The sequence below is a fragment of the Branchiostoma floridae genome, chromosome 11 (genome assembly GCF_000003815.2).
Source record: "Branchiostoma floridae strain S238N-H82 chromosome 11, Bfl_VNyyK, whole genome shotgun sequence".
Taxonomy (NCBI): Eukaryota; Metazoa; Chordata; class Leptocardii; order Amphioxiformes; family Branchiostomatidae; genus Branchiostoma; species Branchiostoma floridae.
The window spans coordinates 2,325,129-2,352,854 of NC_049989.1; the positions used below are offsets into that span (position 1 = coordinate 2,325,129).

General features: G+C 43.6%; 1 protein-coding gene and 1 long non-coding RNA gene across 7 annotated transcripts in view; one reads left to right on the forward strand and one right to left on the reverse strand.

Moving 5' to 3' along the window:
• LOC118425928 (matrix metalloproteinase-24-like) overlaps positions 1 to 27,726 on the forward strand; it is a 56,140-nt gene that overhangs the window by 18,062 nt on the left and 10,352 nt on the right. For 3 of the 6 annotated variants that reach the window (XM_035835094.1, XM_035835097.1, XM_035835093.1), the window contains exons 2-3: positions 15,464 to 15,843; positions 27,354 to 27,637. In XM_035835094.1, the coding sequence (XP_035690987.1) occupies positions 15,673 to 15,843; positions 27,354 to 27,637 (455 nt within the window). In that variant the 5' untranslated portion in view covers positions 15,464 to 15,672. The other 3 variants (XM_035835096.1, XM_035835095.1, XM_035835098.1) reach the window with 3 other exon arrangements.
• On the reverse strand, positions 530 to 27,484 carry LOC118425930. The gene is made up of 3 exons (XR_004832343.1): positions 27,341 to 27,484; positions 2,430 to 2,480; positions 530 to 2,068 (listed from the first exon to the last, which is right to left on the reverse strand). It is a non-coding gene; the product is annotated as an uncharacterized LOC118425930 (long non-coding RNA).

Genomic DNA, 27,726 nt, shown 5'->3' on the forward strand with positions numbered 1-27,726 from the left:
CAAGCAGAGGTTAGGCTCTGACTAGTTTTGGACGTTTTCTTAGGTTGTTTGCAAGTTTTCTTTACTTCAGAGGTGGTGTTATGAGAGTTGATGTTCGGCTTCTTCTCGCTTATGAATCCATCCGTTCCCCCTGGCCCACGTTTGTACAATGTACCTGTCCTTGTTAGGTGACAAAAGCTGCGTCTGTTCGGCAGAGATTGCTCACTGTCACGAGAGATGCATATCTGTTATCTTGTTTCCTATCTCGAACTGGTGCATGTCTAAATCCGCCATTGTCACTGGAAGTGGACTCCGTGCAGAGAACTCGTGCGGATATACAGACGGCAACAAACCATTCATATCTTATTATCTATATTTGAGCTAAATCGTTTACACAGGATACGTTAGCGATAGTTCCTTCGTTCGTTCGTCAAACCCTTCTAGTGCCCAGCGGCATATACGGCAATACGTTTCCTTGCTGTTTCTGTAGCAGGGTATACAGTAGAAGCCGTTTAATTGCAAAGCCTATTTGCCAGCGTATTTCGTGCAATTATCCGGCTATCCGGGACTAGCCTCAATAGCAGGCCTTCTAGGCCTTTTCTCGCTTTTTATTGGGGGTTGAGGGGCACTTTTGAGGACAAGAATGTACGTATCCTGCAAAGTTAAACTGTCTTGGTATACAAAATGCTGTTTTGTATCCATGTCGGTGGTTGGTTTTGTCACGGCCTGCTTAAAAATCCTATGGCATCAAAATCGTACGACGATCGCACGACCTATGTGACCGAGCGGTCACATTCGTCGTAGGTCGCCGCCCTTTGATATAACATATCGCTGACACGTCGCCATTTCCTGATTACCAGTCTTGGTTAATACTCGGGCCTGTGATCTCTGCACATCTTTGACATGTGCTTATCAAGATTAGAGGGAATGGGTCCTAAAGGCTTAGGTCGTGTAAGGTAGCCCCACAACACCTGCGCCATACAGCTGTATATTTGCCATGATCTTAGTGCAACGAGCTAGAATATAGCCTATGTGAAGTCACTCCGAAATACTCTTACTTTCAAGCTGTTTAAACACGTAGATATTGATTTTCTCATTCAACCATTTAAGATAATCTACAATCGTCTTAGTTTGTTTACTTAGTTTTTTGGCCATCTGTATTTTCTAAGCTAATGATCTTATACGCAGTATACCCTTAACATTACATTACAGACCCTAGTCTGTCGTTCAAAGTACAATGTATGTCTTGATTGCTTCGCTCTTTAAATGACTGTTTCGTTCTTTGAATATCTCTTTAAATCTTTTACTTCTCTCTTTTTTCCTGTCCTTTCTTCCTTCGTTTTTTTCACATTCTTCAATATCCCGTCCCTCTACAATGACATAATTGGACGTAAGAACCTGAACAATACAGTAAATTACCACGGAGAAGTGTCAAAGTTTAAAAGTGTTTTGTCAGGTTACACCAACACTTTGTTCTCAAATGCTAAGCCTGTTTGTCCGATTTTTATCTCTACAAAGATTCACTCTGGTAGTTCATAGCTGACAGTTAGAACTAAGTGGATTTCTACCGTTCTGTAAAGAGATTGGAATCATCAAAGCGGCCGTGTTTTGGTTAGGACAGGCTTGGTGACGACGTGCCCCGGATGTGATGGTAGATTCGGTTCGGTCCCTGCCATTGTGAAACGGCGCACGTATCTTCAGGTGAGATAACATTCTCCAAGACGGCCTGCATTAAAGAGAAGATGCTATCTCTGTGCAGGTATCTGCGCGGCGCTGTCCGCGGTCTGGTAGGATGGTGCGCCGGTGATACCCCCAACACCGCCGGGTGTTTTGAGCCGGTAGTTTGCGGTGTTTGAAGTGCCGCTTGGAGGAAGGGCGGTTTGGGGTAATCTCCAAGCAGGTCCTACGGTAGCGTAAGATAGTATAAAAAGCTGCCAGAGGAGTATGAGTGTGTTTGGCTACCTACATGGCAAATGTACACCTCTCGTCTGACTACAATCCTTGGCCAGTTTGGTACTATCTTATCGTCATCGTAGGATCTACTTGGAGATTAAGTTTGGGGTAGTCTTGAAGCAGATGTGTCCGAGAGCTGGATGAAAAAAAGAGAAGAATTTTAGAAGACATTTATTGTGCGTTTTAATAGACTCTTACACGTTATGTACAGATCGTGGTGATAAGACAGAAGTGCAAGAATGTGGAATATTACTTCATCTACTTGAATATCGAAAACTAAGGAATTGAAGCGAACATTTCTCACTGATATTTAAAGGATAACAGATCATATGAATAGCTGGGGCGTGGGGCTTTGACAAAATCAAAAGCTAGCTTGTCATCGCGCTCCCTCAGCGCTTTCGTCGCCATAGCAACAACAAACGACAGTTCATGATTTCGAACGCCATTAAAGATGGCCGACAGTATACAAATACTAAATACAAACATTGTCACGGTACCTGCAATATCACAACAGCCACATCGGTAGTTGAACTAACGTAGCGACACATCTAGATAGAAAGAGTCAGTTTTATTTGTGTTTAAAGCAGACACTATTGTTAGAAATAACATCCGGAGAAAGAAAACGCATCGGATAAGAAGTGTTGACGGTACATCAAGCGATAGCTAAGGATAACACCCAGATTGTGGTACTTAATGCTATCAGTTTTAGTAATGTAAACATGGACGCAAAGTGGAAACAAAGTGTTGTTTTTACGCCGCTATTCTAGTTTGTGTGTCTTGAAGGCGGATGAGCGACAAAGTGATGTCTTGCTGCGTGAAGTGGTTGGATTAATCCGGACAAGATTACGACAAAATCTAAACATGAAACTTTACACTAGAATACAGGATTTACTATGAGTGTGCCTGTATCCGTTAATAGCCGATATAACCACCATTCAATATAATGAGAAATGAGAAACAAGATTAATAGCAGACTAGAAATGAGAAAGGAAAAGCTACTAAAATGCAGAACGACGACTGAAGAAAAAAGGCGGGAACTGTTGAAAAATAAATTACACCAACATTTTCACCCCATAAACCACGCCATGTATTATTCATTTTGGCAGAAAACTGACAGGATCAAGCAGACGTCGGTGTGACATATCGGCTCCAAACAAGTTGACTTTAAGTGGAGAGGGTATTTTACGCCACGTCGACACGCGTGTTCGTTAAATTGTCCACGGGAAAGTTGGTTTGAATTGAGCTGCTCGCCCCAGGTAGTCGCCATGCCTCCGAGGAATGGCAGACTCTGGAAAGGAATGCACGCGGCACTAGCTGAGCAGCGGCGTTCTCGTCTTTACTCACACTCCAGCGGTTCTGAAACAAAGACACGCCACGCCTTGCTTCTGCTTGTAACACTACATTTAAGACGTTCAGATGAACAACATACCACGCTGTAAGTTGACCCGATGCTTATGTACACCGCACAGTATGTAAAGCCGCTCGCCAAGGAGATATAATCTATCCTCTTAAAATCGTGTACATACAGGTAATCTCGGATATATAGTACTTGTAGAACACCACAGGTGTATACCGCGGAATCCGGCAGGTAGATGGAAAAAAATCCATTTGCCAGGTAAAGCTCAAATATTCAATGGAATGTTGGGAAAACAAGACGTGGTGACGTCCGTTCCGTAACAGCCGACCAGTAAAGTGAATTTTCACGCATTCCATGGCAAGGAGCATCTGTCGACAGTTCGGCCGGCTTGCCGCGTAACAGCATTCTTAAGGTGGCTGTATTAAGGGTTAGATGTCTATCTCACCTGACGCTATTGTGGGCGGTAGTAGAAAAAACACAGCAGAGTCAATCGCGTCAAAGGCTGATAGACACAAATCATTAGACGTTTTTAATGAATGAATGAATGAATGAAGACTTTTATTGTACATTTTGCCCAATCGAGCTAAGTACATGTTAAAGTATAATAGATCTAGTCTAAGTCCGGATTCTTGTTGCTTTTTTGGTAATGGTGAAAATGTAGGATTGTTCTACTCTCCCAGCAGAGGTTGATCGGGAAAATCGTGACCTTTTATTATATGCCGACAGAAACACATGGCATATAAGAAACTGTCACGATTTTCCTTTTCATGAACTCTCTTCTCGGGGAGTAGGATTGTATGGGTTTCGCAAAAAGTCGGTTTCTCAAAACACATGAGGAATACAAGTCTTGCAGTGCTACTCATATGCCTAATGCGAGTATACCAATGAGACAATGGGCGAGAAGATGCACTAAATTTAAAGGAAAGGATCGAACTGGACTGTTGACTTCTTCTGGCTATTGTTTTTGGTGTCATGACCCGAGAAGACGAAAAGCGCCCGATTTATCATTCCAGTCGTGTCACATTCGGGTGGTTGCTCTTTTTTTTCGGTCAGGACGCCGTGACACAATCATGCGTAAGGCTTAAGCTTAGGTCACATTTCCAAACCGGGGCCCGGCCGGGATGTTTAAAGAAACGAAAAATTAAAATGTATACCTAGAAATATACACAAATTATGGCCATTAGTCTTATGTTGACATTTTGTGCTGTTTGATGTCTTTTATATCATTCTTTTCCGTCCCGACAACTGCACGACCGGGCCCCGGTTTGGAAATGTGACCTAAGCCTAACTTTACTCTCCGCGCAGAGGTGTACAGAGCCAGGATCAGGTCAGTCTGTGCAGTCCATTGTGACACTAGCTAGGTGACACGAGATTGATAACAACATTATTTATGTGTCAGTTAGACGCCTTGAAGAAAAACAAACACAACAACAGTCGTCTGCACACAACTTTCGTCTGCACTCAAGTAGTGAACGTCGACGTCGTAAAGATAACTTCTGCATGATAAGACCCATCACTGGCGCGACTATGCTGTATAATTGTTAATCTCCAAGCAGATCCATGGTGGCATGATATAGTATAGTATCAAACCCACCGTGCCCGTTTGACTCCCTTTGGCTGGCTATACTCCTTGGCCAGCTTTGATACTATCTTATGGCACCGTAGGATCTACTTGGAGATTATATAATCGTGGTCAATATGAGTAGGCACATGCTGTTTAAGGCCCATTCACACGCGAATCGGAATGAACCGGAATGCCGTCTGAATGAAATTCTTTGTATATTCCTGGGAATTCGTAGCGTTTTCTAGAAATTTTCACTGCATTTCAGATATTTGTGCCTATTCTTGTGGCCGTCTCGAATGTTTCTTTAATGCTCAAAACTTAGGGAGAAATATCGAACGGCATTCAAAGTGAAGGGGGGCAAATGATTTTTACTGCAGTACGACCGCATTTCTAAGGCATTCCAATATTATTCGAAACTTTCTGATCTCATTCGATGGCGAACCGGCCGGCCACAAGAATGAACACAAATATTTGGAATGCATTGCAGTGAGAATTTCTAAAAGGTACTGGCGCGACAATGCTGTAGAATTGTGGGCATTGTGAGTAGGCACATGCTGTTTAATGCTCTAGGGTCACCATTTGGGACCAGAGGGACCATAACATATGTAGTTATCCGGTGCACATATGTAACGACAAATATATTTCAGTCGTCTTGTGGTATATCAGTACTTGTGACCGGCGCAATGGGAAAATGAGTAGACTGTAGGTCTTGAGGTCGATCCAAAGACAATAGTACATACCGCTTTCTCCTCTTTCCTAATTCAACATTTAGGAAAGGGCATGGGAGTTGAACACACACCACTACCAGGGACTAGCCTTCTGCTGTTGTGTGGCCCAAGGGCTATTGCAACAGAGATGGGCGCCGCTTTGTGCGCCAGTGCAGGAAGGACTTAATATATGTACTTGCCTGTGCAAGTGGAAGGGTTTAAGGGAAATGTGATATGAGGCGGGGGATTCGCACTAGTGAAACAGAACGTTATGATACGAGACTTTGTCGTTATGAGATAAACGTGGGAATGTGACAATGTTTCCGTTTCTGTCCTGTGGCTGGAACAATGGCTGATTGTCACGTTTGTTGATGTTCTTTTCTGGCGTACTGTTTTGCTTGGAGGATTAAAATGACAACGTTTTGTAGCTGCACAGAAACAGACGTGTGGCGTCACATTGGCGTAACGGTTAATGTTTGTGGCCCAGACCCCAGAGGTCCAGGTTCGAATCCATTAAGGTCCAGGTCCAATGTCATTGGGCAAGACACATAATGCGACTTAAACACACAATTCATGTGTAAAAATGTGTACCTGACTTCGGTTGGGGAGGTCAAAGGCAGTGGAAGGACATGGGTGGTATTCCAGTGCATACAAAGTGGGTAACAACAAACCACTGCCTCTACGGCCTCAAAAACGCAATTGGACTAAATTACCTTCACGACTATTCGTCAATGTCGTCATGAGCTAAATCAGTAACAAAAGGATGGTACACCAAGAGTAGTTATCACTCCAGTTCTGTGAGTGTACCATCTTGAAATCCAAAGATACAAAAAATGACCCCCCCCCCCTAAAAAAAAAAACAACTTCTAGCGATTGATGTACTGACTAGCTGACTAGATGGTAAACAAACAAAAATAACGGCCCACTAACTACTAAACGTTCGAGACCATGGACATGTCAGTTGACATTGACGAATCACACATGTACAGTCGGCTAGCTACTCTGACCTGATTAACGGGGCAAGTCAAGTGGCAACTTTTGATATGGTTTTTCCTGAAAGGAAGGCTTTAAATAAATCAAACCATGTTCTGTAACATGTCTAATTTTCCAGATTAAGCCATTAAGTGTACATTTATCATCTGGTTTCTTCACACTGGTTTAGGTCACAGAACACAGTATTTTACAATAAATTTATCCGCGACCAATAATAGTTAGAAGAATCACTCTGTTTAGAGAAGTCACAAAGTATTATCCCAACTTCCCCACATTGACAGACGAACAGAAAGCCACTTTTCTCTTGAAATTGCAGAACCCACAAATTTTAGAAAATGTGGGGCTTTTCGTCTCCCTCTGCTTCCAAAAAAGAAGTCAAACCCAACCTGTTTAGAAATAGCCAACTAGTATTACATTAGAATATTGTTTATGACTGTCCATTGTCACTATGTGTATACCATGTACTTGCAATTAGCCCTCGGGCACGAACTTGCAAATAAACTTCTTCTTATTGACAACAATAATAGTGTTACAGGCACAAACTTTAACAAAGTACTCGGGTGAAAAGGTGAAGACCGTGATGAAGGGTAGAGAAGTACATTACCCGGGGGATAAGGGTTTAGACTGTTTGGGTTGTGGCACGATGTTTATTCGGTCGGGTTAAATTTTGCGCCTGAACCCTGTTACCCTCGGCTGCAGTATGATGACGTCTGCTGGGGTCACATAAAAGTGCCCTCAAAAGAGAACGAGCAGACAAACTTAAGCTCGTTTTCACATATTTTACAGAGAGTACCCTGAACTTAATTCTTAACATATCAAATTCGCTGCTATGAATTTTGATGAATCGTCGAACCTCCTCATTTTGGGGTTCTCAAACTTGTAAATCCCCATAGGCGAAATACTGTGTTCTTCTACCTTCAAGACTAACTGTCTACGAATGTTCTGTCGGCACCGTTTTAAGCGAAACTCTGCCCCTGGCTTGTCTCTTTCCACTGCTCTTTTCTTCTTGTCGCTTTCCCTAAGTTTCGTCAGGATATTTTCACTTACTAAGCTCGGAGCTTCCGACGTGCCCTTACATGGCGCTGAAGTCACGGGTATACCTCATTCCTCTGGAAGCCTGGGCGCTGATAGGCAGAGTCTCATGGGTCCGGGGTTCGATTCCCGGTGGCGATATGCTGCACTTGCTGCTGTAAGGAGATTCATTGCTAGAAACGTGACTGTGGAGTAAGGTACCGGATTGCAGAACTTTTGTTTTAAGAAAAGGAATATTCACATGTACTGAAACGGAATGAGGGGAGTTTTGATGGTCTCAATATGCATTGTAGAACTATATCATCTCTGTGTGAAAAGCTTGCATTTCTAATTATTTGTAGATTTAAAGAGGGGGTGTACTGTTGTACAATGCTCAGGTCTGCATGTGCACACCGTCTCCTTTGTAATCAGTCAAAAATATTTCTACCTTTTCAACTTTGTCTGTTAACTCGGTACACAGTCAACTTTCGTTGTTACGCACGTTCATGTTCATTTGTCTTCTTATGGATGGTGGCCCTGTCACAACTTGGTTTGAATATATTATGATAGCCGGTGTCAAAGTCGTACGACGGATCGACGAAAGTGACTAATCTCCAGGTAAATTTACCGATGGCATTAGATAGAACGTTGTGTATCAAAGCTGGTCGGCGTCTGACTCCCTTTGGCCGGCTATACTCCTGGACCAGATTTGATACTACTAGTCACCGGTACATCTGCCTGGATATTAGAATGTGACCGCACCGTAATGAGACTAGAGCGTGCCATGTAGCTATAGCTGAGGACGTCTCCGGGCATGAGGTCATGTTCAAGGCGGCAGGATTCTTGGCTACCTTGAACGTGACATGTAGCGTTGGGAATTCACTCTGCCCCTCCCCACAAACCCACATCCTTCCCAAGAGTGATCCACGAAAATCCGCGCCACGTGTCTAGGGCTGACCTCATACGCTAGGGCCGTGCCAAGTTCAAAGTCAGATGACGTAATCCCTGTGTGGGATTCCCCCTCAGGCGAGAGAGAGCCAAAAATAGGAATGACTGGAAATGTTCCAATTTGCATGAGTGTCGGCAGTAGTATACAACACTCTCCGGAAGCCCCTCGTAAAGATATCTAGATGGTCACAGTACATAAAAATAAACAAGGTTTTAAACCATTATAAATCCCTTCTTGGTGGGAGTTTTGGAATGAGATCTGGACAGTTTACTAGTGGCTATTGTAGGAGAGATTCTATACTCGTTAAATTTGTTGTAACGGATGACCTTTCTCAATCTTAGGGATTTCGGCACTCCCATGATTGAGATAATCGAGTGATAGTCAGCTGGCTGTTTGAAGCCTATCTATCGAATGTCTCGAGGTAGGAGGAGTGTTAATTTGCAGAATAGTCGTATAGAATCTGTCGAAAATGCGTTTACTGATAGTTGACATAACAGGTTAGCATTAGAATGTAGTTTTCATGGTCCAAAGTTTTCATTCCTGAGAAAATGATACTTAATCTTTTTACCCCTTTTCCGGGGTATATGTTTATTCTTCATAAGATATACAGTTGGATTCCACTATATATGTATTACTGGCAGACATTGGAACAGTAGTTTCCTCTCCTAAACCCCGTTGGAAACACTCCAGCAACAAGATACAGCCGCCAACTCACAGCGTGAAGTCAAAGGTCTACTGTTTCTCTCAAGTGTACGGAGTAAATCACACCGAACTTGGAGGTATTCCAAGTAGCTCTTGAGCGAGCCAACACTGTGGGTTTGCAGGAAGCCAATATTGTAAATTACGAGGAAGGGGTTCAAAGTAGGCATTGTTTTTGTTGTTCACCTTGTAGTGCCTAGTGGCACATAGGGACAACAAGTTTCCTTGCTGTTTCAGGATACATACAGAGATGCCATACTCAGGATCGAACCGGGGTCTCTCAGTTACCAACTTATTGAAACTATAGGCTTAAACTGTGAGGCTGCTACCATCCATGCACGGTTGAGGTTCATATTCAAGGGTATCCCTATCCAATGTAGGCATGAATGATGTCTGAATTATACTTTGTTATAATAACGATATTGAGTCGCTTGTATCCATTGTATACGGTGAAAGACTTGTGAAAAACGCAACTTGTAAGTTGTAGTTGATTAGTGAAGTTCCGAGCTCATTGTTCCGAGCAATCGCATGACGAAAGTATCACTACCAGTTAGGAGACAGACGACTAAACCACCCGAACATGTCCTTATGTGACCCCTACCTGCACCTTTCCCTATAAAACGCTTAGATTGATTTAACAGCAGTTTTTACTAGAATAGTCACTTTTTACACTTTTGTCACAATTGCTATCTTGCATTGTCCTGTCTGTATTCATTTTTCTTTATACATTTTTGATGTTGCCTTTGGCCAAGAACTTGCAAATGAATAAAACTCTGATTATTCACTGACGTAGTTTATGGCTTGAAGGAATTCAAACAATTAATATTTATAGCCGCATAGCCGCAGACGCGATTTGAATATGTCGTACGTGAGCTCGCTCAAAGTGCAGTATCGGTGGTAGAACACGGCTCTCTCCGGGAGTCCATTCTATAGCTTATTATCGTGCTCACTCACTAGTTTGCCGTATAGAAGCTCGTGAGAAACACTCCATCAGTAAGGTATAACTACCAGCCCGTAAGTGTGAAAGTCAAAAGGTTCATTGTTTCGTTCAAGTGCGGAATAAGTCGCACCAAACTTCAAAGTGTTCCCGAGTAGTACTTGAGCCAACAGGAAGCTTATATATACTGTAAATCACGAGCAACGCCTCTATACCCAAAGTAGACTATAACTAATAATTCTACACTAGACCATACATTATAGTTAAAACTTGTGAGAAACATGTAAAAAAACGTTTCTGATAAGTCGAACTGACAGATAGGAGGTTCGCCCGTGTTAACCACTTTGCAAGTTTCGTGTAAATTAATTCCGATAGAGTCAAATAGATTTTTTCTGAATATGGGACTAATGTGAATCTATCCAATCCACCTCTCGGAAGTGGATTGGATTGGATTGAATGGAATTGACCTGCAGCGAACACACTCGCATACAATACTCGCAAGTAGCTCGCAAGAGCGGGGTTTCAATGGCAGGTGTGAACGCAACCGAATTGATAGCTATTCGAATTGAAATCCTTTCCGTAGAGTGAACACAGTTTATGTGGCAAATGCGTAAAGCCTCATGAACAAATTTAAATGGCTCAGAAACCTTACAAAAGTATGTAACATGTCAGCTTATGACAGGACATGTTATACTGCTATGTTACAGGAGTTGTTATGTTACAGTTGTTTCTTCCTTTCTTTACACAGCTGCAAGTAATGTCTGTACTCCCCTATGGCTTGTATAGCTTTCGTCCGTGCCGTACACAACTGTTCATTCTAGCATCTATTCTTCCTAAATGATATGAAAGGGTGATTGTGGCCTGCGGAGACGTGTGAAATTGCTAGTTTTTTTGTATAGTAATACAAAAAACATGTACTAGTAGTCAAGACTTACATGGACTTCAGTATATGAGAGCACTTAAACTACGTGACCGTGTTCATTCACCCTCAAGATGAGTCTTTAAGGTGAAGGTGAGGGTAAAGGTGAATTAAGGTGAACATGTCATAGTGTACACGATTTTCTGGTGTTCCCTGAGCTGGGAATGGAGTTTTGTTGCATCCAGAAAGGCTTCCTTAATATAGTTTAGTAACTTTAGTTTGTTGCAAATTCTTGCCCGAGGGCTAATTGTAGGTACAATATAATATGAAAGGTGAAAAACGAACAGATTGTACGGTAGAATAGCGTTGAACGGTAGAATATGCCTACTCTAGTCTAAAAGCTAACTCTAAACTGTAGCTTAATTATTGATTAATATCATTCCCTTTCTTCGGACGGTCTTCCAACAGGCTTTCTATCTTACAGATGTCACTTGCTTGCAAATTGGACGACATCAAATTCGTACGCTGACCCACGTAACGTGCAAACCTAGACTCAGAAATCCCAAGCCTTGAATGGGAGTCCTGGATTCGAACCCCCGACCCCTGATCCAAATGCATAGTTGTTTGACATTAGTCCAAATCACCCCGATGGCCTAATGTTCTCATTACAGGGCGATAGTTAGAGTCATCAAGCCGCTAAAGAACGCACTATGAGACAGACACGATGCTACAAATGCCCACTGATAACGTGTCACCCGGATTATCCATAATGTATTGAAAATCTCTCAAGCTGTAAATTGATGTTTCGCTCAAATATCTCAGTAGGAATAAAAGACATAATCTAGATCTGGGTTGCGATATCTGAAGCATAGATAGATTACGGCAAGCGACGGTAGGATTTGGATCTATTTGTTCGCACATCATCCAGAAGACAGTCCGCTTGATTGGCGGTATTGTTCACAGGTCAGAGGTTAGATGTGTCATTTGACGTCCAGTGGACACGTCAATCATTGGACAAGAGGTAGATTAGGCGGTCAGTTTCTAGCTGACCGGCACATGGCAGGGATCGTTCGGAAATGTTGATATACAACGTTAAACAAATATTACTTGCGATGGACATTGACTTCTTCAGCTCAGTAATGATATATTTTTGTCTGCCGACACACCCCTACCAGATTCGTTGTGAACTGCAGGTTTCAGGCACGCGTAAATCAAATAAAAGACAGTCTGCTTTTCAAAAGTGGCGGAAAAATGTGACGTCAACACACACATAATTGCAAACTAGATTCTCACAGTCAACAAAGTTCGTAGAAAAAAATTTATTAAAAGACGCTATCAAGCATACTCATACTTAATAACTTATACTTTGTGTCTCGTCTATGTATACTGAAACAAGTCATATCATTGGGTCTATTCTCTCTCACACAATCTTGTAGCAGTTACCATAAAGGACGTTCAGGGTGTGATCAAGAAAATTACGCAGTGACGCTAATGTAATGATCCCAATCTAGTCCGATGATTCCTACCTTAGAAAAGGCCACAGGTTAATCTGCTCGAACATAGTCAGACTGTGAGTTGTCTTCTTGCTAGACGAGTTTCAGTCTACAAAACGGCACAACTACCACCGGACATGGCATTTTTTACTTGAAGAAAGTAACCTTCTCGTGTTTTGTAGAGTGCGGTCTAAGGTAGGTAAGCCACTGACACTGTTATGGTGATAGGAGCACTTTAGATAAAGCTGTGTGTATGTCAGGGTTTATGCTAGTATACATGGGCTATCTACATCTGTTCGTTGTAGTGGAAAACTATAGCTATAGATAGATATCCGTAAGTACAGTGTACCTTTGTTTGGGTTTGTCCTGTCACGGCACACTGGCGACTGTATAATCATTCATTGCATCTTTAACAGTTGACAGTTCCAAATTTGAAAATGGCATCAAAACAAACATGCAAGTAGTTTTCTTTATCTTGTCAACTTCTGTTTTGAAAATTAACACATCAAGATTAACTGCATTACGGTTGTGTGGTTCGAAGTAAGGCCGTGGTGTATTGTTCGTAACGTTTGTATGTACACGTCTCTCTTGTAAGTTCGATGGTTATCCACATATCTGTTGTTCCGGAGAATTTTGGCGAAGTTGTTTTTATACAATTACCAGTCTGTACTCAATAAGACGCATTTTCGACTCTCTACGTTGTAAGAACGTGCCAGGCCACCACCACACCGATCATCCATGCCTCTGAAATCCTCAGTTATACTTATATCCCTGCTTATTGTCATAACGTCACATTTGTTTCCGATCTGAAGACCGCAGTAGTATTAAAACGAAGCCAGTGTTAGCTGAGTCCAGGGTCCCACAGGTAAGCTTATACGATCTACAGGTATACCCCAGCTACATACACGGATTGACTCATCACTGTGTCTGTTGACATTTCCGGAAACCGAAGGTGAAGACGTCTGGCAAAAAGTTCAGCGATGAATCAAGCTGGCGACCCCGTATGTACAAACTGGTCCGACCTGTTCTGGCAGGTGACAAAGGATCGTTGTCACTCGGCTGCGCGAAAATTAAACAGCTAGCGCCTGCTAACAGATACTGGATAGGTTTGTAAACGGTAACCATCATTGCTTGAGTAACTGTTACTTACTTTGCGTATCTTAAGGTGGTATCTCACTGCACTTGGGGCACCGGTGTGGCACTGCGGGGTTCGTTCACATGTGGCCCTATTTTGTTAACTTCGCCGGTTTTTTTTATAATTTCGATATTGCGTAATACGTAAAAGTATGACTAAGAAGACACAAGACGTAAAAAATCATTCTTTATCTCTAAATCATCTGCGAACCCCGCAATGCCACAACGGTGCCCCAAGTGCAGTTAGATACCACATTTACTACTAGTATCTAGATACCTGACCTTCATCGACAAAACTGCTAACGTTACCGACATTCTAATGCTAGCTTTGCATACACCTTTATCTAAACGTTTAAAGCACTGTTCGTGTATGGCTACGTTCCTATTAAAACGTAACATCACATGTAAAGCTACGTACAGAGGTTTAGGTATAGGTATAGGTCTGCAAGGTCTGCAAAACCAAGACGAAGGAGGAACGGAAATTAAGGATAAGAGGAATATTCCATTTCAAACAGTGTTGATGGGGGCGGACAGAGGATTATCCGTGTGGAAGGGAAGTGTGTATATGCATATTTCATTATACCAGGGAGTCAACAGTAGATTGAAATGGGCAACCCCTTCCCAATCTTCTAGATTGGAAGAGCTGTAAGAAAACGTACATCATTCCTCGACACTTACTGATTCTTGTTTCTAGTTTCTCCTGACCTAAATATGTCTGTGTGAATATCCCCCCTGTCATCGGCCAAAGGCTCCCAGTTGGACGGATTTAAATTCTCCAAATTAATGAGGCCCCATCCGCCATAGCTAGTTCGGAACGCTGAATAAGCACTGAGCTTTAAGTATCTGATAGAAAGATAGTCTTTTTAGTTGACGGAAGCTAAGTATGATAGGGGAAGTATAGAAATATCAGGGATAGCTTTTCCGCACTTTGTTTTGTCCGCGGGGATCTCTTGGTGTCCCGGCAGTATTAGTGGTACTGATGATAAGCCCGAGGGCCCGGCGGCGTTGTGTTACCGTCCACCATTTTAGACCGCCAAGAAAGTCTGGTCGGGAAACGGTCTGTAGATCTCCACCAGGACAGCTACTAATGAAGGAATGTACCATTGCCTGTGTTAACGGGGAGGTCTTTATGCCATTTAAAGTAAAATTATTATACACTCATCTATTAAACGAAAAACTGGTACATCGATATCAGATACGAAAATGGTCGGCAAAATGGCCCACTATGTCTTAATCTATGCATCTTTTTATCATGATTCATGACAACTTGGCAACTATAAGTGATAAGACGATTTATGACTGTTCTCTTATCAACCGTAACCCCTCCCCTCGACCTGTTATGGACCAGTCGGAATCCCCCTGACCAGCTGATTGGTCCATTACGTCACCTATCAGCACTTTGTTTGAGGGCAGACCCCTGTCGTTCCTCTCTGTTCTTGGCTATTACAGTTCTTGGCACGGCGTCAAGCTTGTCTGGCCGTCTCGCGTGCGCTACCATAACCGACCTGACCCGGGCAGGCCGTACAGTAGGCTACACCGATACACAGAGACCTCGCGGATTGCTGTTGTAATACAAAACTTCCAGTAGAAGAGGCCTTGTGGAGAGCAGTCCTACTGGAGTTTCAGTCGCCAACAAGAACATAAGGATTTGTTCACCACAGGAGGAGGTCTGCGATAACTTGTCTCTCCCTCGTTTGGGTAATCCGGGGCCGGTGTTTTGTTTGGAACCGGCGGGCACGGGTTGTTGGACTCCCCTCAGAGCTGCGTGTGTGTGAGTGTGTACTGTATAAACTTGTACGGCACTGAATATTTATTTAACTTTCCACAGATAATGGAGTGAAACGGACTGCAGCGAATACGTCTGATCATAGCAAGCTGAGACTACGGACGGCTCTGAGAGAGAGACAGAGAGAAGAAGGACACAATTCGTGTGAAAGGAAAACTCGCTGCTTTAGGGTGCGTCCTCACCGAGGCTGAAGATTTGGGATTCGAACCCGTAACTTGCGGTTGCGCGCTGACAATCAAGAGGAAACAAAAATGTGTACCAGAACTTCCTTGCTGCCGGGCGGTGGAGCGACTTTGAGTCTGCCCGCCCTCCTGACCACGGGACTTGTGGGCTTGTTGGTGGTCGTGAGGGGGACGAGGGGTTATCCTACCGCCGCTGGCGTCGGCGCCTTGCGAGGGGTGGCCATCTCCGCAGACGAACAGGTTAGTTCTAATAGTAGTACAGTCCTCATTTGTGTTCAACCATGCAACAAGATAGTCTCCAAGCAGAGGTTAGGCTTTTTTTTGACGTTTCTTAGTCTTTTTTATCGGGCTTTTATTTTGTCATGTTTCTTGACGTTCGCAGGCTTAATAGCCGGAGCCTAACCTCTGCTTGGAGAGTAGCAACAAGAAGTATTGCATTCATCTGCGTTCATTACTACTCTCCTAGCAGAGATTACGCCACGGCTTGTTCTAGATCTGGACGTCTTTTTAGGTGTTTTTATCGGACTTTCTTCTATTTTTGTCAGATTTTCTTTTTGTCTGCCAACCAAGAAAAAGACGTCGAATCCTGGTGGCCAAACCCCAGCTCGATCTCAAAGACAAAGTATCTATCGTGAGATCGGGCTGGGGTATGGTATCCAGGCTAATAATTAGTCCAACCTCTGCTTGGAGAGTACTATAATTAGTGAAGCCACCATTTGAAAACATTCAATCCTCATACCTGCCCATGCGTAGAATACAAGGACAAGGCAATTAGTAAACTGTAACAAGTGTAAGCTCGAAATGCACCATGGCAGTGCGTCGGGATGAGATTATAATGTGATACCGTGAAATGGAGAATGTTTCCGGGGATTTAATTTCGCGGTGGGGAGAAGATAAAATATTCGCAGGATTCAGCTGTAAATGGGTGGTTTTGACTTTAAAAACATGTTTCCCCTTCCATAGTGTACAAACGCGCGCTAGGTGGTCACAAAGACTGCTGAAAAACTTTTAGGAAAGCAGGTGTTCTTTAATCTCCAAGCAGATTTTTGGAGACTAAAATCGCTACGTTTCCACCACTGCCTGTGAAAACTATTGTGGCGGTTTCTTACAGAAAATGACAACTGAGAAAATGTCTCACCCAACATCTGCTTGGATATTATGCGTTCTTGACCTGACGTAATAGCTTCTGTGATTGCACACAATTTTACTACGTCATCACACACGATCGGCATATCGGCACGTTTATAATCTGGCACGATTTGTTACGCCCCTACAACCGTGTCAGGGGTACGTCAGGGGTGCCCCTAACCTTGCCTAGCCTCCACCAGGCCTTCCTGTGGGGCATGGATCATAGAATCCGGCAGTAATAGGGTGAGTCTATTTGCCAGGAGAGTCGGTCCAAGGGATCGGGAAGGCTAACATTTCCTCCAAGGGCAAATTTTACCCTATAATGGCCAAATTATTCCCCCTATAGCCAAGCCCCGCCATCGTCGCTTATATCTGGACGCGTCAATCACTCAATGTCTGAAGAACCATCAATGGAAGGTGTAGGCGTTTAGTATAGGCGTGGAGATCGACTGAAAATTAACAAAAACGAATTTTTCTTCTCTCGTTCAAGATCATATTGATGGTGATTGGCGTAACTTTTGCAGGGCAAACTATACAAAGGTATATATGAAAACATGTATCCAGAACAGTGTGGATACAGACTCACTCACTTGCGTATAGTATACATTTGTACATACTAGTAGGTGATAGCAGAGGTTAGGCTCCAGCTGTTTGTTTTGGTGTTCTTGTATGTTTTTATATACCGGGCTTTGTATTTTGTTGGACATGCTGGATGTTAGACAATTGTTTCCGAAATTGTTTACAGATGAATTCTCTAAGGGGAGCCAAATTTGTCCTCAATTACCTCGGACCCCTCTAGTAGAAACACATGTTGTAGAGCTCTAGAGGCGGGGGAGGGGGGCGGTGCGCTATCATATTTAGGGACAGGCAGATCTTCCCACAGAAATGCGCCGAGATTGTTCCGGGTAGTTTGGCGCAGTGGGGGATAAGTTTCTGAGTTCACTAAACAGCTGGAACCGACAAGATTATAAAAGAGAAAAGAAGAAAAAGGGGACAAAAATTGGGGGAGGGCGGAAGTTGCACCGCCTGTATAAACGGTATAGGGGAGTGGATGGATTGTGTTGAAGGATCCCTCGTGTTTTTGGATGGGAGTATGATAGACTAAACTCTGGGAACTAGACTCATTTTGACATGACCCGAGTTTTCCTAGTAGATAGAAAGGGGGGGGGGGGGGTCGTAACGTTTTTTCTCCGACCTTCTTCGTTGTTAGGTAGCGGCTATTGAAGCAAAATTAACTAAGGAAGATGGCAGATGTAAGGGTGGAATACTACACTGCCCAGTCTCCCTACTCTCCAAGCAGGATCCAGCTTGTTTCAGCGTCTTTGAAGTCTTTTTTGTCGGGATGTCTTTTTATGTCCTCCATCAAACAAAAAGGAAACATGGCAAAATAGAAAACCCGACAAAAACGCATAAAAAACGTTAAAATCTGCCGGGGCCTAACCTCATATTGGAGCGTACAGTCTAATCTCCAAGCAGATTGTACGGTGCCGTAAGATAGTATCAAAGCTGACCAAGCAGTATAGCCGGCCAAAGGCAGTCAAACGGTCGCATACACACGCCTAGGCCGGCTTCCCTCCTCGGCCTGCTTCTGATAATATCTTATGCTACCGGAGGATCTGCTTGGAGATTATGTACAGTCGCCTATCGAAAACCTATTCACCGACACGCAATATGTGATATCGCTTCAGTAAATGTAAAGAAAACCTGAAGGATTATCTGCAAACAGTCCAATTTATTTCATATTAACCCGGCCTGACCCGAAGCCGTCATGCTGACCCATGGGGTATATCGTTTGCACGGAGCATGGCGAGCGTTTGGAAATATGATATCACTTTCTCACCTGGTAGATACAAGTGGCTTTGTGCTCGGCTCTTATTATTAACATCCTCACAGTATTGCGCAAATATAAGAAACCATGCAGATGTAGTATTTTGTTTGCAAGGTGCCAAAGTTTACATATTAAAAACGATAGTGGTGGGGGTTTGGTCAGTTGTTTGTATAAGAAATCCCCTAGTTGAAATGAAAGGGCATTTGACCCTGACCTTATGAAAGGGAGGGTTGAAAAAGATTTCAGCACTCTCATGGGAAAGCATACGGTGAAGCAGAAACGCGGTGACCGTCTCTGGTTGTACATGTGGTAACGTTATATCGTTATCTCTTCCAAAGGTAAAAAAAGTTAAAGATAGCCCTTTTGATGCCACATGGGTCACTTGTCTTGTTGTTATCCACATGTGCCCAAGGCATAGTATTTAAACCACCTTTTACCTCCCCAACTGAAGTCAAGTACCCATGTTTACATCTGAGCTTACGTATCAAGGGATTCGAACCCTGTCCCTCTCGGTTCAAACACCGTTTCGCCAACAAGACACCACTTTATCCTGTGACGTTTTGTTATTTTCCTTAGAATCCGATTTCACTCTCGATAGTAAAACATCTGAAACGAGAGGAATTCTATTGAATGGCGTGTATATAAAGTTTTAGATCGATTCTATTGCCTAACACTATTCATACACTACGCACTAACACTATCCATAGGCAAAGTGTAGAATAACAAAGTACACATTATTAATCAACCGGTCCACTTCTTCTAAATAGACCACAGGTAAAGTATCTAGGACAAGGTTATGTGTCTCCCAGTTGTTGTTGTAGAGTCAACAAACTAACCGTGGGAGGGAGTGTGTTTTGTTACATAGCGAGGCTAAGTTGTCGTGTTAGTTGGGTGAGGATTTGGACAGATATGCGTGACAGAGCACTGAGTCGGCGACAAGGTCGTAGCCAGTTATTCTGGGAAAGAAACATGACTTTTTTTGCTGACGGTGGGCGAGTTGTGATGTAGGGCTAGGTGTGGGAGATATGGGGTCACCTTGTTGACCCATACAGACCAGGAAATATGGTAAGGGTGGAGTAGGCTCCATAGCGGGCTCTCTGGGCCCTTTTCGTCTTTTTTTGGGTCATAATACACGTATGTACATGTACACTTTTGCTGACACTTTTGTATTGGGTCGCTTGTACTACTTGTATTATGATCCCCCATAGACTTTAAGGCCCTGAGACTCTGCTATGGAGGCTAAGGGTGGAGGCGGTGAAAGGTGGTGCAGGTCATCACTTCTTTTTAATTTCTATTGTCCTGTGACAGGTTATGTGACCTTTTTATGCAAGATAGGTGCATGCCTTTGGGCAAGATTTATCTTTCTTTTCCAGAATGATTCCTGTAAGTCAATCCCCGAACCAGATGTTTTGTGCAAAGTGTCCTTGTTCTACCAGTGGTCCGTGACATCCCGTTATCCACGTCCGAATCCCGTCCTTCCCTCCCCCGCGAGCGAGTGCGCCATTCCCGAAGGCCGCCCAGGAAACATGAAAATTCATAGAGATCGAACGAGTTGGGCTAGTCCATTTCAGGAGGGGAGTGGCACACTTTTTTTGCACCAGTCCCCCACCCTACTCTATTCAAAATTATATACTTTATATACACAAAACTCTGCAAACGCACGTTCACCATTTAGTTTGAGAAAGCTTGAGCACCCTCGCTAACTTTTGAATAGAACCCCCTTAACTCAACGTGCTCTTTCACAAAGGTGATTTCTGTAGAAGAATTTACCTAAAAAGTAACAGACATCCCTCCTGTTGTGTTGTTGATGTCGTCTGCAATTTGAAGTGTCTGCATTTTCAAGAACACATGCTAGGGACAAGGTGATCTGCCGAGGGTCAGACTGGTGTTTGTTTTGTGTCACCTGTGCGACAACGTCTTTCCGCCTGGACGCCTTCCTCTGATCTTATCTTGGAGGTCTCCTTTATACATACATGCATCAAGATACGAGCTGACCTTCGTTAGCATAATTGGAAAACAAACGCTTAGACTGGTTGCAACTATACACAAGCATACAGGCAGGGAGGTATGGAGAGAGGGAGAGAGAGAGGGGGAGACAGAGAGAGAAAAAAGGAAGAGAGATAAAGAGGGAGAGAGAGAGAGAGAGAGAGAGAGAGAGAGGGCGAGAGAGAGTACAATGCAATGTGCACTTTAATTTGCACAAAAGAAACTGGCGAGCAACAAAATGTAAAGAGGATGGCAAAAGAAACTTAGAATCTAGTCTGAGGAAAATTGCAACAGAATTTTACACTTTCACCTCACTCGTAATCTCCAAGATATTTGGCATTTCTTTTCTTGTAAGGCCTTTATGGACAACACCGGTAGCACGGTATTTGAAGATAATAATATAAAGATAAGAAAAACGTGGGGGAAAACGCCGCTTAAGAAACAATCCCGACCGCTGTATCTGCTTGGAGACAACCCCACATTCAGGTTTGTTGTCCTTAGAATACCTCTACAGTACTAGTGTGTACAGTAAGTCTCGGCATACCATAATGCTATAGACGTTGCTATGAATGATCTAGATATTCTGGGTTCAAGAATAAAGACTGTGTATGAGGCACCTAGCCAAACAGGACGCAGTTCTACATTGTTGTCGATACACACCTAGCAAAACAGGACACAGTTCTATATTGTTATCGATACACAGCCACCCCCAAACAATGTAAAATCTCGCCCTACACGCGTATACATTTACGTATATACATGCAGCTTTCCACAAGTGCGGTAACTTAGCTGGGATCACGCTCCGACAGATACAAAAGACAGATCGAATTCCATAGATAAAAAAAAAGAAGCGAATTTTGTATGTTCTATTGTCTTTTCAGTCATACTTCTACGCTTTGTGTGATGTTCCAATCATGAATTAAAAACTTGCACAAATCTAATTTATGTAGTCTCTACCAGACTCCCACCTGGCCGAATAGGGGACGTTGGCCAGGTTAGGAATAAAGACCTAGCAGGAGTTCATTGGCCTACGAGTGTTGGCTGGCCTGGCAACAGTACTCCTCGGCCATCTAACTTCTCTGGCGTATGTTCTGTCTTAGTTGGCAAATTTCTACTATTTTCCAGCGACCTGTGGAGCCTGGTAGAGGCTACTATTTATGTCGTAGCGAATTTGTGTGCCATCGCCGTCTACCGCGGAGTAGCCAATCTGTTAAAGTTTACTTCAGTGTTGTGATAAGTACTAGTACTAAGAGGAAATGGGTTTAAGAGAGGGTTTAGGTCTCCAGGATCTTGAGGTTAAGACGGATTACTTCTGTGATGCCCTAAGTTGCTAGGAGGCATCGCTTATATTGTGAGATCGACCACACAAAGTCTAACAATGTGTTCGGTGTTTCATGAGGTTGGATCCGTCTGAGCATGGAGCTCTTTAATCTGAGCTTGATAAAAAGGTAAAGGTAGCCCCATGGCCTTTTTCGAGTCCGTAGAGGTAATGATTTGTTATTTATTGTGTCTAGGGCACGGTATTGGAAGGCGTGGACCCAACCCTCTCCTTCCACTGCCTTTTACCTCCCCAACCGAAGTCAGGTACTCATTTTACACCTGGATGGAGTGAGGAAAGTCGTGTCAACTTCCTTTCCCAAGGACACAACATCGGCGGCTTGTAAGGGGGTTCTTGTCCATATACGACTCGCACTTAAGATGATTATTGTTTCTTGAGTAAGCTACTTAAGAGAAACGTAAATGCCAGAATTGATTATGTTTTGGGGCCAATTTTTAAAAGTTGTAATGGTATCCTGGTATATCGAGTTCGAAAACCGACGTGTCCTGATTTTTTTCAAGGGCCAAGAGTAAGAACAAAATATGATGTACAGCCCTAGCATTAAAACATTGAGCTGCAATTTTGTTTGCATTTTTTCGTCTTTGATAAGCGCTAATGAAAAATTTGATTGCAGAACGTAAGCTCTGTTCGCTTCATCTTGCGCGCGGTTCAAGTGCACCTAAGCATTACGTCATGATAAACTGTAATGTAATGAATTCAAGGGCGGAATCTGGAAGCTAGTTTTAGTCCCGATTCTTTCCAGATGGACCGGAAACATCGGCACTGTCATTGCCGCAACTCGCGGCACTTTTAAAATCCCTAAATCTCACCATAATTGGTGGTAATGGCGGACCGTGTTGTGAGAAAGCCCTCGGGTCAAAACACCGAACAAATGTGCACCGGGTGGGCCCGGCCACAGGGGATGAAGGAACAAACGCGGTGGAAAATCCGTAAGCTTCGCGGATTACGTGTAAAATTTTGACTTTTAGTACTGACACTTTTGTTGGGAGGATTGAGTGTCTTTCCTCTGTTCACAGTCATTTTGTAGAAGTGGACTTTGACAGTTACTGGTGCAAATGGTTAAGTGAGCATTATAGGAGTGAGTTATACCAAAAACATTTAAATGGTACATACTGCTTTCTGTGCTTAGTACTCAACTCAGCATTGGGAAAGTATACAACTACCAGTGGACTAGCCCCCTGACTTAGTCAGTGATTGCACAATGTTGTGTGGCCCAAGGGCTATCTCAAAACGACGCCGGGAGCCGCCCTATGCACCATCTTCGTGGGGGAAGAACGAACGAACTAACTTAAAACTTTGACCTTACCTTACCTGTTGTGTCCGGGTGGTCTGAAGTATGCCATCAACTTGTATTTTTCTTAGCAATACTTAAGACAATTTTTTCCTCACTTCAGTACATCACAACCGGATAAAGACTAAGACACAGTCAAAGATAGAAATCATGATTTTGCCCTTTGGGGTCACAACTTCTTTATGCCATTCAAAACCATCACATTATTAGAATACTTGACAGCGGTATTACTTCGATCTGCCGCGCGGAAAAGCCACGAGGATCAATTGATATTGTCCGATCACCAACCTGTTGAACACATGGCTTACACGAGGATATGTGACCTTTCTCTGAATTATACCTCACCTGCCTATTGTTAAAAGAACTGACAGCGATTTATATCAATGACGATAATAATGAAGTTCATTGCTTATTCATGCCCCATTGGGACTACATGCAGTCAGTTTGATATAAAGGTATATAAAGACTTCGACGTTTTGAAAAAAAATGGTGACTGAAATGTGACCGAAGTTTTAGTTGGAACGAACACTCTTCGTGAAGACTAGTAGATTTAAAATCATTATTCTAGACACAGTTTTCTCTAAACGTACTTGGAAAAAACAAAATTTAGACGCAAATATGATCAACTTTGTAGATTTTACAAAAGATAACAAAACCGGAAGTGCCGCTGCAGTACCACAGAAAGTCGCTAGTAAGCTCATTATCGAACTTGACCTTCGTTTTCCTGACCCCTACCGGTACGCACCTACCAAATATCATAAAGATTCATCCATATCTTCTCGAGTTATGTTGTCCACAAACAAACACACAAACGCCGAAAACATAACCTTCTTGGTCAAGGTAACAATTCACGACCATTCAGTATTTCTCTATATCAGATAACGGAAACTGCATATGTACCCTGGACATGTATAGAAGTAAGAGTAATGGCAGACAGACATAGGTCCCTACTGTGATAACATGTGGTTCTGTACCAGAACAGTTGTATCCTTTTGACCTCCATCGTGACCTTTCCGCAGGGTGGTCTGTAGAAGCTGCCTACTTAAAGGCACCACGGGAGCGAAGTGCTCCACCTTCTGTTCCAACTATCAACACTAATCGTCGTGTTTTAACTCAACGCTTTGTACACAAAACTTGTTCTGAAGCTTCCGATCAAGAAAAGAAAAAGACGGCGCACACACAGCGAGGTGCTCGTATTGGGAGGTCGGCTCCATCAAAGGGAATGGAGTTTCAAAAGCTGATCCTAGTTAATAGTGGGGTTCTTATGCGATGTTTCTGTCCCATTTTTAGCAGCGTATTACACAACGTGCGTGTGTTGTGTCTAGACCAGTTAACTAGCTAGATTACTGGATGGAAATGTGAAGAGATCTGTTGCTAGTGAAGGGAAGGGGCTCGTTCACTGGAGGGCTCGTCAATTGCCGCACGGTTGTAGTCTTCGTATACCATACACTTTGCTATTCCCCTTCGCAGACTTCATGGAGCGCAATGGTGTTTATTTCTTATTCGTATTTAAGAACATAAACAATGTTGTGGGTGATCGTTTGCCACTGTCGAAAATAGCCAATCGGCGCCCCCTCAAACAAACGCCTGCTATGCTATGAGTCTGCGACGCGAGGCTAGTACCCATCAAAATTCGAGATAAAGGTAAATTGTGACAACTCTTAAGCAGACGTTTGAAACGTGACACGTGTATGTAGTCACCACTTCCGTCATATCGACGGCGCAAAATTGATGGGACGACAACTTTGCTGTCATACGATAGTCTTCACACACTGCATGAAGGCCAAATCGTTCAGAACGATGTGAAGCAATTCTGCTGCAAACAAAGGAGAGTGCCGCTCACTAATCGGAAGCTTTTGGGCCGCAACCAGCAATTGTGTCGTATGTACATGTAGGTCACCTCAGGTGACGAACAGCTGACGAGAAAACATGTCACCAAACAGTCTGATGTCATCTTCCCAAGGCGCGATACCCGACGCCTGTATATACTAGAGGGTTAACTAACGGCTCTGGTCTACGTACTGGCCTGTGGTCCGTTCTTCTCGCTGCGTTGGCGCTGGCCAGCCGTCAGCCAATAAGATTCTCCCCCTCCTGTGTAGAGGGACAGCTACCAGCCAATCACGTTACCTTTTGACGGAAATCGGCGACGAAATCGGTTAATAACATCACGACAATGACGCAGCGAGGCGGACTGACCAGGGATAAGATGATGTCTCTTGTTATGCCTGTAATTTGCAGAAATCATTTTGCGATTGCAGAAAAAAAATGACAACGTTTGGTTTAGCAAGACGAAAGAATAATGGTTGTAAATCGTGTATAACATAGTACAGAAAAAAATGCATTTCTGCCTTGCCCTTGCCAGTGGCTCTGGACATCTGGTAAAAAATTCTATTTCGCTGCCGCCATCTTGATGACCTTGGCCAGCCCAAAGGACATTCTGGCAAGGAGGTAGAAAAGCTTATTAACGGGAAGTCGTTGAGCACCTGACAAGATTGTCCGTGATTCATCTTAATCCCTCAAGACCACGGGCGCCTGTCCTCTCGGGGTCGTCTGGTTTAAGAGTTAATTGAAAATCTTTCGCCTGTCCTTGGAGCGGATCTGTTGGCTTAGAGTCACCAGTTCTTGTGTTCTAGTCTTCTATTCTGTGCAGGAATTTTAGTAATCCTTTCTTGCCAAAGTCTTCACTTAAGACTTATCTCTATATCCATGTATAATTGCCCAGTATTGAGACTTATCTCTATGTGTATGTTTAACTGCCTAGTATTAAGAATATGATTGGAACGTTTCCTCGAGCCCCTGTCACATATAGCCGACCATGGCCTCCCGACCCTTTTCAGACCATTGGAGTTGGTCGGGGAGGTCTCCTAACGCAGAGGATGTGTCTTTAGGCCCCGTTCATGATACAAAAAATGAAACGGTTCTATCGGTTAGGCCTGGAAATCCGACAGCAAACGACAGGAAACGGTTTGCATTTTGCGTTCACGATGCAAACTTGCAAACCGTTTCAGTTCCTTTAAAAGGCATGGTAATGCATGGTAATGCGACCTCTGACCCCTGAGGTTGTTGTGATCTTGCCCAAACTTGTACTTCTGTGTCAGATTATTGGTCTTTGATCGAAAATGAACCAACGTCTTGCTGAATTCGAAGCTGGGTTCTGTTATGACATTGGAAATGCCTCTAAAAACATTGTGGTCCCGATATATGCCATGCTATGACATTTCCACTGGATCTCCTGACACATTCCCCTTGCGATATCAGGACTGCTGGTTCCTCAGTCGACCAGGAGGCGGTCCGATAATAAAAACAAGTTTTACGATTGAAAACGCGGCCGAAACACCCGAATGACAGATTAAAAATTGTACTTTTCCCCCTTGGCGCCACCAAATATAAACGCACATGCCCGGATGTAAAACGGATCGCGACGTTTTGCGTTCATGATGCAAATTCGCAATTCCGGATAAGGAAGAAACCGTTTCAATACTACCTCGCGAGGTGGTTCCGAACAAACCGTTTCCTATCGCTTCAGATCCGTTTCGGACCGTCCATGATGACAAAACTTATCCGTTTCAGCTGACCTAACCGATAGTAACCGATAGAACCGTTTCATTTTTTGTATCATGAACGGGGCCTTAAGACGTCTGCACCAATAGACAACGGATTTTGAAAGAAAAAAAGGAGGGTTAGGCTTGGCTTGGCACATTGTGCTTGTGGAGGTCATTAAAAGGGACGAAGTAGAGCCAACCCGGTGCCGACCTTGCTCGGGGAGTGATCAGCAGCACAGTCATAGGAAGGTCAAATGTGTGAAGGGGGCTTTAATAACAGGTGCTGTGGCAGATTTACGATGTCGTTGCGTAACAGCGAACACACACCGCAACAAGCAAACAAACAGATCCTGATGTCTCCGTTTGCAAAGAGGACGTCATGAGTATACTAGTAATTTTAATCGTTATACAAAAAGATTTGATTTTTCACAAACCTCCTCTCCTCTGCCCACCCCAGGACTGGTTGACGCAGTTTGGTTACATCGTGAATGACGGAACGCAGCATTCAGATGCCAATTGCAGAAAGCGAAAACACACCGCAACAAACAAACATAAAAACAGATCACAAATCCTCCATGAAAACTTTCATTCATACACAACGACTTGATTTTCCCAAACCTTACCTCTCTATCACAGGACTGGTTGACGCAGTACGGTTACATCGTGAATGACGGGACGCAGGCCGACGGCCCCACAGGCGGCGGCGCGGCCCTGCAGAGCTCCGAGAAGATCCGCGATGCCATCCGCCTCATGCAGCGGTTCGCCGGGATCAACGAGACGGGCGTCATCGACGAGCCCACCAAGGAGAAGATGCGCCAGCCGCGGTGTGGTCTGCCGGACATCAGCGGGCAGGACAGGAGGCTGAGGAAGAAGAGATACAACATTCAGGGCAACTGGGACAAGACGGATCTAACCTACAAGTAAGTGTAGAAATTGTAGTTGTCCTAGGCGAAGGTCTACATGCTTTGCCGTCCTTCTTTATAGACCTACGACACATTTCCTAACCGGG